At 43.5% G+C, this 15002-nt stretch overlaps 1 protein-coding gene across 1 annotated transcript; it reads right to left on the reverse strand.

Moving 5' to 3' along the window:
• Nucleotides 1-1614: 1614 nt before the first annotated feature.
• On the reverse strand, nt 1615-13022 carry phf6 (PHD finger protein 6). The gene is made up of 11 exons (XM_086178781.1): nt 12886-13022; nt 11182-11345; nt 9771-9872; nt 8842-8975; nt 8712-8758; nt 7021-7181; nt 6795-6938; nt 6603-6707; nt 6350-6483; nt 3525-3654; nt 1615-3410 (listed from the first exon to the last, which is right to left on the reverse strand). The coding sequence occupies exons 2-10, from the start codon at nt 11311-11313 to the stop codon at nt 3525-3527; spliced, it is 1089 nt and encodes a 362-aa protein (XP_086034907.1). The 5' UTR covers nt 11314-11345; nt 12886-13022; the 3' UTR covers nt 1615-3410.
• Between the last annotated feature and the right edge of the window lie 1980 nt (nt 13023-15002).

Here is a 15002-nt window from a genome sequence, read left to right on the forward strand (position 1 = left end):
TGTCACTTTCCATCACTGCTTTTGATGGGATGGCAAACATAACAACCCAGACATTTGCAGCTCTCCCTGTGTATTTGGGGGTGGCGTGGCGCAGGAGGAAGAGCAATTGTCTTTGGAGCCGAACATTCCTGTTTGATTCCCGGCTCCTCGTTTGTTAAATGTTGTTGAGCTAGACACTAACTGCTCCCCTGCTGCTGACGGACGGCAGCCAACTGCTCATGGTTCATCCATGATGGGTTAAACACAGAATGAATTTCCCCACGAGGGATTAATAAAGTATACATTATTATGACAAAGGTGACCCTTCATAACAGTAATTGATAAATCTGCACTCAGGTTCGCAGGGGGGTGCTGGAGCCATCATCGGGCAACAGGCGGGGTACACCCTGGACTGGTCGCCAGTCAATTGCAGGGCCACATACAAAGACAGACAGCATTCACTAACTCATTGGGGGCAATTTTTCCAATTTTGGACTGTGGGAGGAAACTGGGTTCTCAGGAAACCCACACAGACATGGAGAACATGCAAACTCCACACAGAAAGGTCACCTTGTCAAAATTGAAACAGGGCTGTGACACCGATGCGCTAACCACTGCGCAACATGCACAATCGTACATGTTGTGTACTGTGAATATGAAGATTGAGAATGATAAAATTTCTTCCTCAACACTAATGAATCATACCTCAAGTCCTATTAAAATGTCTGAAATGTCAGGCAACTCAGTAGCAACTCACCGCCTGTTTTACTGTGAAAACATTCAAGGCCTTGTGCATGAGCACTGGGAAGGGCTCAACTTTCATTTTTCAATTACAGCTGCTGACGGTCATAGGGTTATTTTATTCACGACGATCAGTGATGTGCGGTCTTAGTTAACAGGGACGGTAAATCCAATGTAGTTGTCTGGTTAACACTCATTACCCAACACAGCCAACGTGACTGACGTGACATGTTGAACAACTGCAATTCTGATTCTTGCCTTAAATCAGAAACCATAATTTATATCTGTGACTGTTGTGCTGCTTAGGAGCCTTAAGGGATTTGTGTAATCACTAATTTCTCACACACACACACACACACACACACACCCACACACACACACAGTTCAGCTTTTAGAAGCTGAATTTCCCCTCAAGGGTCAAACGACTGCTCTCCAAGCAAAAAAAGTCGTAATAAATTACTAAAATTATATATGAATATAAATTCACTTTGATATAATAAAAGGAAAAATCTGAACCCATATCTTCCAAATGATTTTTGTTTTTTTTTCTTGGAAAAATAAACTCCTGTTATTAATGGAAGTCTTGTTTTACCCTCATGACTTGAACATGCTACGTAAACAATCAGTGCATTTTATATTAAATGCACATTTATTCATATAAAAATGCTACAAAGTGTAAATTAATGTGCTATAGGGTGAGGCTTTGGTCGGAGGGATGCTTGTGAAAACCACGTACATGACATTTCACATGGCTACATGTCACGTCATGCCACCTCCTGTGTCATGACGTTCCTCTCTGGAGCAGAAAAGCCTCCCCGCGAGCTGTTTCCAGCTCCCGTGACTTGACTCTTTTGGTTTTGCGGCTTTTTAAAAAAAAAAAAAAGGAAAAAAAAAAAGGAGACCCAAATTTTTACTGTAAATGTGTAAAATAAAATATTTTCTATTTCCAATCATTCATGGATACATCTGTGGAGATACAAGTAACAGTACATCAAACAAAGTCAAGCCAACTGTCCTAAAGAGCTCTATGTCGCTCTTTAGCAGCTAAATAATAAAAAAAATGCCACCTTTAACAGTGGGAGAATCCAAATGCATGCTGGCAAAACTTTTACTTGCGACTGTCTGAAATCCATATATTCAAAATTACTCATGATGGTAATACAGTAGCAAAATATTACATATCAAGAAGGAAGGGCTAACATGAAAAGAGATTTAAGACATGATTACAGAAACAAAGTAATCAAACTGCACGACGTCGTAGAGTGACAAGTAACAAACAGACCCCTCTTAAAAGTGAGTCCCGCAGAAGGTAAAGAAGAGGAAGCATGTATCCGTTTCACCATGTTTAGGTCACGTGACATGGGCGGTGGAGTGATAATCAAAAGATCATTCAGTGACAATACAACTATCAGCCATGACAGAATGACCACCCGCCTGATATGGTTGGGCGTCGGGGGCGGGCCCCCTATTTGCCACCAGTTATGGGCCATTGAGGCATGGACTCCATCAGAAGTCTGAAGGTGTTCTGTAATATCTGGCACCACGACATAAGCAGCTGATCCCTCAAGTCCTGGAAATAACAAGGTGGTGGTGGGGGGGCTCCACAGATCAGACGTGTTTGTCCAGCACAATCCTAAATGCTCAATTGGACTGAGATCGGGGGACTTAAAAGGCCAACAACTTGAACTTGTCGTCGTGTTCCTCAAACCACCTCAGATACGTTTTATCCTGTGGAGGAGGCCTCGATCATTGAGCGGGAGAAAAATAAAAAACGTTTCCCGTGGCGACTGTTCAAGTAGGTGTTTTCTGTCAAAGTAACACATATACGGCAGGACCCAAGGTTTCCTGGCAGAACACAGTCCAAAGTATCGCACCTGCTCCGCCAGCTCGCCCTTCTCTCATAGTGCATTTCGGTGTCATGTCTTCCCCAGGTGAGACATTCTTCCATTGGTCCATGGTCCAGTTCTGATGCTTATCTGCCCATTGTAGGCACTTTCGGTGGTGGACAGGGGGGATGGAGGGGGGAGGGTCTGCACGGACATTATGACCGGTCTGCAGCGATGTAGTCCCCCCCCCAATACACAGAACTCGCAATGAAAACAATTCGCGTAAAAGTACTTCTCTTCCCCGTGTGGGACAAACATGACCCCGTCCGCGGTTCAGCAGGTGTCCTCTCTCGGGTTAGTTTTAGAAGGTGAGCCGCTGATGGAGACCAGGATCGGAGCCGCGGTTTTGGAGATGCCCCGATTTTCAGTCATCAACGTGGCACGTTTTGGCCCTCGGAGGTCACAGACATCCTCATGCGCGCACATCAAATTGAGGAAAAAAAAAAAAAAAGGAAGGAAGGGGATGCCCAGCTGCTGGCGCTGATTCTGTCATGGCTGATCTGTGTTGTACATGTATTTGTAGCCGAGCCCTGAACAGACTCTTGAGAAGAGGAAAAAAAAATAAATCACTTTGGCTTTTCACTCTTGTGCAGCAGTCATATGCTCTGCGGAGTCCCACCAGTCTGTGAAAAGCTCATTCAGGCAACTCCAAACACATCATATCCACTTACTGGGGAAGGGGCAATGAAAGGGGGCGGGGGGGAGGGGGGGTAACTGTAAGTAGGCTAAGATTTAGTATAAAAAAATATCTCTCCCTCATCTTTGAGTACTTGTTTCCAATAATGTCACATCCTTTAGGGTCGCCTGTGGAGGGAAAAAAAGCAACGCTTAGGTGAACAACAAATGTTGGATCCCTCGTTTTCTGGGCAAGCTAGGAAAACAAGCATTAACTGTCGATGCCCAGCATTATAATCGTACCTAGTTGCCATTCACTTGTGTTGATGGCGTTCCTCCGTGGTTATTTGCTGCTCTTTCTCTACTGCGATTCTCTCGTTCTTCATCTTCTTCGTCCCTCTCCTCGTTGCCACTGTGGTTCTTACAATATAGTCTGGAACACAGAACGGTCGGTGACAAATTATACCAGGACTCCAAACACATGAGCAGTTATGATGGGCTGCCAACTCAGACGTTCCCCTGCAGTAGTGATCTTAAGCAGCTAAATCGGTTTATCATATTCATCTACATAACATAAATTTTGAATTTGAGAGGCTTTAAACTGTTCACACACTGCAAGAGTGGGAAACAGCAGTACCACATATGCCAACACCTTGCTTACTTCCAGAAGCCAGACAGTGCTCTTGACATTCAGTCTTTAAAAAAAAAGTTGCTGTGCAAGTGAGCAAACCAAGAAGAAGACAGTCAAACCTTTTTAAATTTAAATGTACATATACTCTACGTGATGCATCTCTTTTTCCTCAGCGGGGTAGGGGCTATGGGCTAGGGGCTGGGTATCGATTAATCTGCTGAACACCTAGTCTGTGTTGTATTGCAATTTTATGGTTGAAAAGACCGGATAGTGAACCATTGGAGCAAACTCACGCCAATGCAACATTATCAATTGCAGTTTTCCAAGACATTTCAAGGAAGTCCGAAGCTTTACAAGATGTCATTTCATTCATTATCTACACTGCTTATCCTACACTCAGGGTTGGCTGGAACCTATTCCAGCTGTCATTGGATGAGAAGCAGGGTTTGCTTTGGGCCACATATAGTCATACAACAATTCACTCACTCATTCATGTTATATTGAGACACAATGTGTCTGTGGAGGTTCTCAGTCCACCAGGTAATGGTCAATTCTTGTTGAACCTTTTTGGTTTTTGCCCAAAACCCTGGCAGGTATATTGGGAAACTCCCTACAGGTCATTAGAACTGAAGAAGCCTCTAGGACACGCAATCATTCACACAACTGGACAATGTAGGGTCTCCAATGAACTTCCTGCTCATTTTGGGAGGAACCCAGAGGAACTCCACACAGAAAGGCCCCCTGCAGGAATCTTACCAGGAGAACTTCTTGCTACAAAGAGAAAGCACCGACCGCAGCATTATTTTTAAGGTCATATGCACACAAAAGCACCTAGCTCAAGTGCAACAGTAAGTTTTTGATGGACTTCAATAATTCTGAGACTTGAAATGAAATCAAAATAGACAGAATATCAATGACTGCTTACGCACACAAAGTCCACTTTTTCCATGTTGCCGAGGAAGTCTGACTTAATGACTCACAACACGTACGCCCCCACATCACATCTCATCGCAGCCGGGGCTGTCTCAAATCCACCTCCGCCCAGTCCTATTCCCTTGGTTATGCTGCACATGAACAGTTTCGGTATCATGATAAGAATTTGATTTTCTGCATATCTTAACGCGATTAATTCTCGCTATCAACCAATTATCAACCGGCAGAATGTTTGATTCCTGCACAAAAGGGGTATTGCTGGATATCTGTTGATCTACCGACGCTACACCCTCTGTCTGCTATCCTCTTCTACTCCTTTTCCTTTGGATGATCTGCTGGGTTTGACGGCCATGATGTAACTACCTCTGCCCAGAATCCCACACAGCAGTTTTAACAGCAGAGAGCTGGTAAACATCAGCGCGCACAAGTTCCACCGTCTCCAGGACAGCGGTAACAGCAAGGTCTCCAGTGAACCTCCGGCATGCGTTTGGTCTGTGGGAGGAACCTGGAGGAACCCCACGTAGACACAAGGAGAACATGGAGGCTCCACGCAGGAATCCGACCCAACTTGTTAGTCGAAGGAGGAAGCACTAACCTCTGTGGGATTACAGACTGCCTGCCAGCACATGGCCAGATTAATACCAAAAGTGTTATGTAATGAATTGTGGACATACAACTCATTCACATGTCACTCTCATTCAGACGCCATGCAACCATTCACCCTTTCATTTTCTCTCTGGGCTATTTTGGGTGTCCAGTTGACCCACCTGCATGTCTTTGGACTGAGAAGAACTATTACAACAACCACCCAAGAATGATTATTGGGGGAACTTTTGGTATGGAGGCATACAAACTGCTGTTAGCGAGAGATCGACTATGATGCACAAAAAGAAAAATAGAGCTGGGTATTTAACGTGTTATAAGGCATTCACTGGGATTCAGGGACAACAGATGTCACTTTAGTGGACCAGAGCAGTCGTACAAATAAGGTGCGGTTGGCAGAGACTAGCAGAAGACATGGACAGTGCGGTTGTCGAAAGAGTAATTTCTTTTTAATTATTACTCTCCTCCACGATTGAATCTCTTGAAGCTTATCATTTTGGCGCAACAGGATTCAGAGTAAGATGATTGAAGCCTGTTGGAAGTGAATGAACCAATGAACCCTTTGAGAAAATATTATAATGACACCAAACTTGACAAGAAACAAATCTACTAGTTTTCAAAAATTGCAGCAAGCCTCGTGTGTCTGGCTCTGACGTTTTTCGTGTCTTTACGACCAGAAGGAGCGGAAATTCTGCCACCTGCTGTCCACACGAATTCTACAAATTTGGAATTATCAGAAAATATCAGGAGTGCCTGCAAACAAGTGTTTTTTTTTAATATAATTTCAGTCCGGTCTAATGTTTGGAAGCGGGCTGTTAAGACTGAGCACTAACTCAGCTGTTTTAAGCTAAAACAATAGTTTTTCTGATTTGCAACCGTGGATTCGGGTAGGAAGAGAGGCCTCGTTTGTGGAAAGTCCAACACACAAGCTGGACACTTGTCGGGTTTGACGGCAGCTCACTTGTAGATGCCACGAGCCATGTTTTCGATGTACTTGGCTTTGTCCTGCAGTCCGCAGTGATAGTGGTAGGTCTTCACGCACGCTTTGATTTCACACCCGATGGTGGCACCCAGCTGAGTGCAGAGTGTGCATTTCTGTTAAACGATAAAAATAAAAAATAGAAAACAATTAAAAAACAACTGAGACGTCATGTGTGAGGTCGGACGTGGTCCGTCTTCTCAAAATAATTCACAAAGGATCAAGAAGGACAAACCATTCTCTTCCCCCTCTTGATTTCCTGGATGACCGTCTTCACATCGAAGTTCCCGAATTCAGCCCGAGACGTGGTGGTCAGCTGGACCGTACCCGATGAGAAAAGCTGCAAAGATCAGCAGGGTGTAAATGCTCTTCTGAGACACAAGTAAACACACAAAACACACATAAACACACACACACACTCACTCACCATGCATTTGTAATGAGCAGCCACTTTTTTGGAGTTGTCGGTATGAAGCACGCCTCTTGTTTCGTTCTCCTCCTCGCCGGCATGACAGAAACCACAGCGCTGGCCGCTGTCTCCTGGGCTGGCCCGGAGAGGTGATCGCTCTCGCTAGGAAACGCAGCACACACACACACACACACTCAGACGTGAAACAAAAATACCAAGGGAGTGCATCGGAGCGCAGCCTTACATAGGAGGAGCTCTCCTCTTCTCCGGCCTGTGACGAGGTGGAGCGAGAGTCTTCTGACTGGCCACGGGATCCCACCTTGGCTCTTCCCTTTTCAAATCGCCCCCTGCCCCGGTTTTGCGGAGGCGACGAGTCGGAGTCGTTGGCAACACCTCCTTCTTCGTCTGAAACCGGCGGTCGGGAAAACGTAAACGTTTCGATCGATCAGATTCATCCATGTGTGGCAAAATGGCCTTGAATCACAGAGACTGGAGAGTGAGACAGTTCAACAATCCTGGGAGTTTACTTTGTTTCTCTTTTCGTCCCAAAAAGGTTATCTACCCACAATTTTGCCAATACAGTTTCTTGTCTTACAGCAGAATTCTGTTCCTACGCCAAGGTGTAACACGATTTTTTCCCTAAGTGGGAACTCACATACAGTACGCATGTACTTCTGAGTCACTCACCTGTGCTAACCTATGCTAATCATAATCCAGGACATGAAAACACTGTTCATTAAAATAAGAAATAAATTTAAAAAGTCTTTCGCTTGAGAGCCACAATAAAGAGTAAAAAATTCCCCCCAAACAAACCACACAAATGAAAGCTAGTACATCTGGTGAATGTAAACAAAGCAGCCTTCCTTGAATACTCCTGCTTGACAACACAGTCATCAGCTCTTCTCTCCAACTAGTTCAAACACAGAATGTTTTAACCGTCTTAATTTTATGGGAGATGGCGACACAAACGCAAAGCACTAAAGGTCAAGGACGTCATAAACAAAGGACTTTCTATGTATTCATTCATTATCGACACCGCTGGCCCTGCTGTGAGGGGTCTAAAGCCTGTCCCAGCAGGCGATTGGGCGAGAGACCAGTGGCCAGCCGATATCAGGGTCACATTTACACACATAAACATTAACACTCTCATTCACACCTCATATACAAATAGAAAGCCAAGCCCTAGCTTATTGACACATCTGGATAATTTAGAGTCCCTGGTGAAGCTCCTGCATGTGTCTGGATTGTGGAAGGAAGCCCACGCAGACATGGGGAGAACATGGAAGCTCCACACAGGAAGGCCCCCTGTGAAAATCCAACCAGGGGCCTTTTTGCTGTGAGGTGGACGTGCTAACCACTGCCCCACCGTACCATGTACCAATAATATTTGTATGCTACCACTTTTTTTGACCTGTCGTAAAGGAAAATGTAAAGCATCCAAAAGTATATGTTTCTTCAGAAACAAGATTTAAATGTAACAGTAAAACTGGATTTCTGCATGACAGTTGAACGTCACTGGACTTCATAGCAACAATCAAATCGTCAGAAATTATATTTGCTATTTTAATAGTTTAATGTAACCATCCCTAATTCTCTGGTTATAACTTTCCCAATAACACACACGTCAATGTGACTACACACGCAGCAACATGAATCTCGTTCGACCCAGACCCGTTCGGACTGAGGAGTCGTCCCCTCATTGACAGGGAGCTCCAGTCTCAAATGCTACAGGGATTAGGTAACTGTTGACCTGATGGTTCATGTGCAGGGGAATTCATGTTTTGTATAAAAAAAACAACAAATTAGGTTATTAGGAGAGTTTGAAAGACTTAAAAATTCTTTAAGACAAGGTTTAAAATGAAATATGAAAGCTAGAGCTGAACCTCTGAGCCCAATGGAGGAAAAACCAAGCTGGAGCAAAGAAGAACCTTTTACCTTGAATGCCATCCAGCGAAGCATCCCGGTGTTTGCGGCAGTAAACACTACGATTGGGAGCAAAGGACATCATTTAACACTTGAAAATCAACTCTACCTGGCAACTTCTGCTCAGAAACGGCGAGCTTACAGGTAAATTCCCTGCGACGGATTCTCCTTGATTTGAGCTTTGTCCTTCAAGGCGCAATAATAGTGGTAAGTTCTCCGGCACGTCTTCACGTCGCAGCCGATTGTGGCACCTGGCCGGTGGCAGGAGGAGCACATCTGTCGTGGGGAAAAGAGAGCAGCGACTTTTGAAAAGAAAAAAAAAAAAAAAAAAAAAAAAACAGACAAAAGTAAAAAAAAAAAAAAAAAACAAACAAAAAAAAAAACAAAGAAAAAAAAAAAGTCAAGCACACACAACTAGGAAAGCTCTACTTTCATTCAGAAATATCTTACAAGTAGTATGGGTGGTCATTTGTCAACAACGCACTGGATCCGAAGACACCCCCCCAAGTGTAATGAAAGGTGGTTTCATTTGATTTGTATATCTTCTATCCAGGTATTTTCTTGATTTTATGCAACTCCAAAAGGCATTCACGCAAGGTGGGAGGGATCAGGTATGGACATGCATCTATTCATCCTCTAATTCATATTTATGGACAATTTAGAGACTGCAAATACCCCCAGGTTATGTGTGCATGTGAAAAGGGACGCCGTCAACCACTGGAATCAAACCAGGGACCTCCTTGTGCATAACGGGATGGCTAACCGCTGCGCCGCTGCACTGTCTTAAGCCACTTTCTCTCTGATTATTAAACTTGACAGGCAGTTTGCTCATGGAATTTTCCCTCGACTATGAAAAACAAAAAAAGAAAAAAGAAAAAAAAGGAACTGCATTTACTCAACACACACTCACATATACACTTGCACAAAAAGACATTAGTGAAAACCATCAAAAAAGAAAATACTCTGCCCACTGTAAGCGCCTTCATTAGAAGATAACATTCTATATGCCAGCGTAAAAAAACTAAATAAGAGAAATAAAACACACTTGTAAGGCGCTAGCGCAACACTTACCAGTTTGTTACCCCGCTTGATCTCCTTTTTCACGTCCTCGATCGAAAACCCCCCAATGTTGTCGCTGTCTGAGTGGGACGTGACCAGAGCAGAGGAGAAGAGCTGGGCGCCGCAAGGAGGGAGGAAGAGTGATCAGACAACTTCGGTTAATCAGAGCAGGTACAGGATTGTGAGTAATATCTAGGAGACCTAGATCTGCTACATTTCTGCCGTAGGTTAGGTTTATTTAGGTAAGTACAACCATTCACCCTCTCATCCACGTCTGGATGATGTAGGGTCTCCTGTGAACCGTCCTGCATGTGTTTGGACCATGAGAGGAACCCTGAGGAACCCCATAGGCATGAACAGTTTCAGCATAATTCTAAGAATTTGATTTTCCACATATCTTTACGCAGTTAATTCTCACTTCCAACTATCAACCGGCGGAATATTTGATTCCTGCACAAAAAAGGGTAATACTGAATATCAACCACATGTTCCACCATATCCAGGACAGAGGTGACAGCAGGGTCTCCTATGGACCTCATGCATGTGTTTGGACTATGGACTATGGGAGGACCTCTGGGAACTCCACGCAGACACAGGGAGAAGATGGAGGCTCCACATTGGAAGGCCCCCTGTTGGGATCCAACCAGGGACCTTCTCGCTTTGAGGTGGACGTGATAACCACTGCGCCCACCTTACAACCCATCAATAATATTTGAATGCTAAAACCTTTTTAATGTGTAGTAAATTCAAGGAATACATTCTTATTATTCTCATTACATTCTTATTATGTTTCTTCATTAATATTTGATGAGGATTTAAATGTCACGGTTAAACTGGATTTCTGCATGTAAGTTGAAAGTCACTGTTCTTCGAAGCCATAAAAAAAAAAAAGTCATACATTACAACAAATAAATGAATAAAATTGGAACAATTCTTCCTTTACCTGAAATTTTCCAGACACTTGGATGCCAGTAATGTGATCGGGCAATAGTTCACAGAAACACGTAACAACACACACACATTCTCAGCTGGCTGCAAGCGTACACGTGAAATCAAGCCCATCCACGTATTCAACACAAATCGATTGATCTGCAAAGATCTCCTGATGGAAAACCATTTTTGCTGATATCGGTAAGACGTGCAAGCTGGCGTAACGGACTGGAAGACGCTTCTTTCTGCTGCTTCAGGCGTCAGAAGTGATACGTCGGCCACTGTGGCACGACACTATCTCAGCCCAGCGATCAAAAACAATTTAAATGCGATTAAAGTGGAAAACAAAATTTCTAAAAAGGATATTTAACGCCCGTCTCGCTCGCTTTGTGATACGAACTATGTTAGATTTATGAACCAATACACAGAACTCTCTTGACAAAACTCTCCTCCCTGCCGGATTCAGGCGCACCGCAGATCATCTGCTCCTCACCATGCACTTGTGGTGGGCTGCCACCTTCTGGCTGTCGGACACCAGCAGCTGGCCGCACTCCTTGTCCCGGTTGGTCCGACAGAAGGCACACTTGGGCAGCCGTGCGGCGGCCCCTTTCCTCTGTGCAGACATGGTGGCCCAGGGCTTCCCGTGGACTCAGCTTTCTGATGGGAAGTGAAGGAAAAAACACATGAACATGAACAGACATGATAGTAGATTATTTCCTTCACATTCATGAAAACAGCATCAAACACCAGTGATGAAAAATATGCTTCTTTTAAAACTAGTCCGCCAGCCAAGAAGCCTCTGAGAAGGTGATGATAATGTGATAATACGTAAACAGAGTTACAATCATGGATGCAACCACAAGCACGAGCAGCATTCTGTTTGTGTTGCAGGGGATGTGTGTGTTGTGACATCGCGAGTCAACTTTTCAAATCGCTTAACATTCATGTAACATCATCACATCATTCAAAATCTCGTGACCGCTACAACTCTAAACGGTGTGCAGCCCATTTTTTTTTTGCTATGATGAGCAGTCTCAGCTTGGCAGCAAATGATGCAGTGTTTTTAATTTTGAATTAAGACAAAGCTAAAACATCCCCACGTCCCCACATATCTACCAGTCCATCACTTTTGTATTTTCATGCTTTAAAGAGAAATCAAATAAATTGAGACTGCGCCGCCTGCTCCTGTGATATCAGGGGGAGGGAGTGTGGCCTGGAAAATGGGATCTCAGCATCGTTTCTGCCTCAAGTTTCGCATTTTAAATATAATATTCACTTAAAAAAAACAACAACTACGGGTTTGCAAAAAAAAAAAACAACCTAGTGGATCTTGTGTTTCTGTCCAGTCATTTTGGAGGGGCTGGAGTTTATTTGCTAAAAGCTCCTCTACAGGCGCCATTAATGCACTGAATATGGGAGGTTACAAGACTAAGAGCCAGAAAAAAACGGGAAAGTGGATGTTTTTGTTTTTAAATCATAATAAAAGCGCGCTGCGACGCCTCGACAGCCGCGGTCGCAGGGCCGACCAGGCGGGCTTGCACTGCGGCGGTACACACACACACACACACATACACACACACTACACAATGAGCCCCGCGTAAACAAGCCCGAATTACCGCTTCGTTTCGAACTCCACACGTCACCCCCGTACGAGGGTGTGAATTTGTAACGTTTAAAAGTAACGCTAACTGAGGGATGTTTTTTTTAAAAAAAATTTTTTAAATAAATAAGAAGAAAAAAACTCCAACGCTTTTCACGCTGAAAGTTTTGAATTAAAAAAAGGGGGTGTGTTGTGTGTTCGGATCCCCGGCAAAGTAGCTCCGACTGCAAACGAATCCTCGAACATCTCGTCGCCCCGAATGCTATCTCAAGGCCCCTTCCGAGCGAGGGAAATGAAGGTCGGTGGCGGCGGTAGTGGTGGTGGGGGGAAACATGACACGCCGACTTTCTGTTTCCACGGCGAGCTTTTTTTTCCTGTTTTTTTTTTATTTAAGAAACCCCACGGAGATTAGCGGGAGAATTCTCACGACGAACCGTTTCGGAAAGGGGAGGAGCGGGGGGTGGGGGGGAGAGAAGGGCGCCATACGTGATGTGTTCCCGAGAAAAGAGCTGCCAGCAAACACGGCCTGAGAACGACAATAGGCCGTAAAAACACAGCGGCTCGCTTCCTGCCGCGGACACACGACTCACAGCTTACCTGCTAATATTATCTTATCGCGGCCAAAAAGTGTAAGAAGATGGGAAAGTGTCCCCCCGGGCAGGGATGTGTTTCTCCCCCGTCCTTCACAACTGATCGTGTGCTTTTTTCCCTCTCTCCCCCCCCCTTTACACCGAGTTACCATGAAGCTAGCCGTAATGGCCGCGGCGCTTGTACTTCCGGGTAGCACTTTCAAAATGAAAGTCTACCCGGTAGGAAATCTTATTAGGCTATTTTATTTTTGGGATGATGCAGGCGGAATACCGATGTGCGTATAAAAACTAGCTACTTGACTTGATAATATTCAGAGGGCTGAAAGATTGTGCAGCATACAAATAAAGCTAGAAATAGTAAAACAGTGGTCACTCGGGTTTTTATGAAAAAATAACTCTTACTGAGTGAAAATTCTGAAAATCTAACGCACCCATCCCCTTTCCTGTATTTGGAATTCTTGAATGTGTCAAGTTGCAAATATTTAGTCACATCAAAGGACACATTTTCTATAAAAATATATCATGGAATTTCCTTAATTTCTCATAGGACAGGACACATATGTCAACTAAATATTTAATTTCAGCTTGAGCTCCATCAGAGTCAACTTTAGGGTCAATTCTGCCAGATGCTGCACAGAGGATTGAAATTGTCCCACGATGCAGTGGGTGGAATACAAATATGCAAATAACAAAGTTGCAAAAACCTCAAAGTGCATGGCATTCATTCATTCATGCATATTATAGTTCAGCCTTCATATGACGATAGGAAAGTCATAGCAAACTTGAAATTTCAAATATAGGAACAACACAGTTTGACTTGGGATGGCCAGTATAAGCAGAAGTTTGACAAACACTGACGTTAGGAGTGGCTGCATGAATTTGCTTTCATATTCTTTTCAAACCTTGCTGTGTGCAATTGACCAATCCCGTCATAACAACTTTCAGAGCACGTGCAATTATAATGAGAGATTTCCAATATGAAGACATGCAAAATATTTACCAAATAAATATTATTCTATGATTTAGCTGCGAGTCATGCTGTCGGCTTTGCACACAGGATGGACTGTTCTCCCTCCTGAAGTGGACATGCAGAAGCAGAAGTCCGGCCCCTCCGACAAAACAATGTGTTTAAAAAAAGAACATCGGCTGAGATATAAAACAGATTGACAGAGACACCAGGGAGGTGTTTGCTAAGAAAAAAAATCACATAGACATCAGAGAAGCATCTAATCAGCTTATCTGTATCAGCCGTGTTGCTGTAATGCAGCAAGATGTTGCCATGGTGATAACTGTTCAGCCACTCCAAAATCTAAAAGAGTTAGCAGAGAGACAGTCTCATTATTCAGATAAGACCAAAACTGCTATAAACTTAATACTTCAACCACAATGGACAGGAGGACACACACACACACACACATACACACACTCAAGTGCTCATACAACACATGTGCACATGCACATATACCAATTAATTAATTTCTGGGATGCCATAGACCCAGATCACTTTGAGGGCCTTTTTCCGTTCTCACGCATTCATTCATTCATTCATGTATTATCTATAATACTTATCCCGCACTCAAGGTGGGGGCCACACAGTTACAATCATTCACCTTCTCATTCACACGTCGTATAGAGATGTACAAACATGAGTTCCCTCATTCACACGTCATCTATATATATATATATATATATATATATATATATATGTATAGTTAGCCGTAGCTATGTGCAGCTAACTATATATATATATATGTCAGAGAACAAAACCTTTTATAATACCAGTATTGTATATATCTAAGACAATATTTGTTTAATCATCATGTTCTGTAGAGTCTCCCGTCTCTCAGTTAAAAAGAAAAGAATTTTGAGGCATCATCAGTTTTCATCTTTGCATAAGGAGCTTAATTCAAGCAATGTCTCCTGGCAGCATTATGGTTGTCAGAATAAATGAGGAGATTTTAGCATCACATTTGTAAACAACAATTGTTCATATTGCAAAGGCCCAAAAGTGGCTTATACACCTTGATTCAAAACTGGAGCACGCTAGTAAAGACAACACTCTGTGGTCCACCAGGAGAGTACCATTTGCATCACTTGCAAAAACAAGATATTAAAATTACGGGA

This window comes from Fistularia commersonii, chromosome 31 (genome assembly GCF_037954325.1).
Source record: "Fistularia commersonii isolate RoL2024-O1a breed Wild chromosome 31, RoL_Fcom_v1.0, whole genome shotgun sequence".
Lineage (NCBI taxonomy): Eukaryota > Metazoa > Chordata > Actinopteri > Syngnathiformes > Fistulariidae > Fistularia > Fistularia commersonii.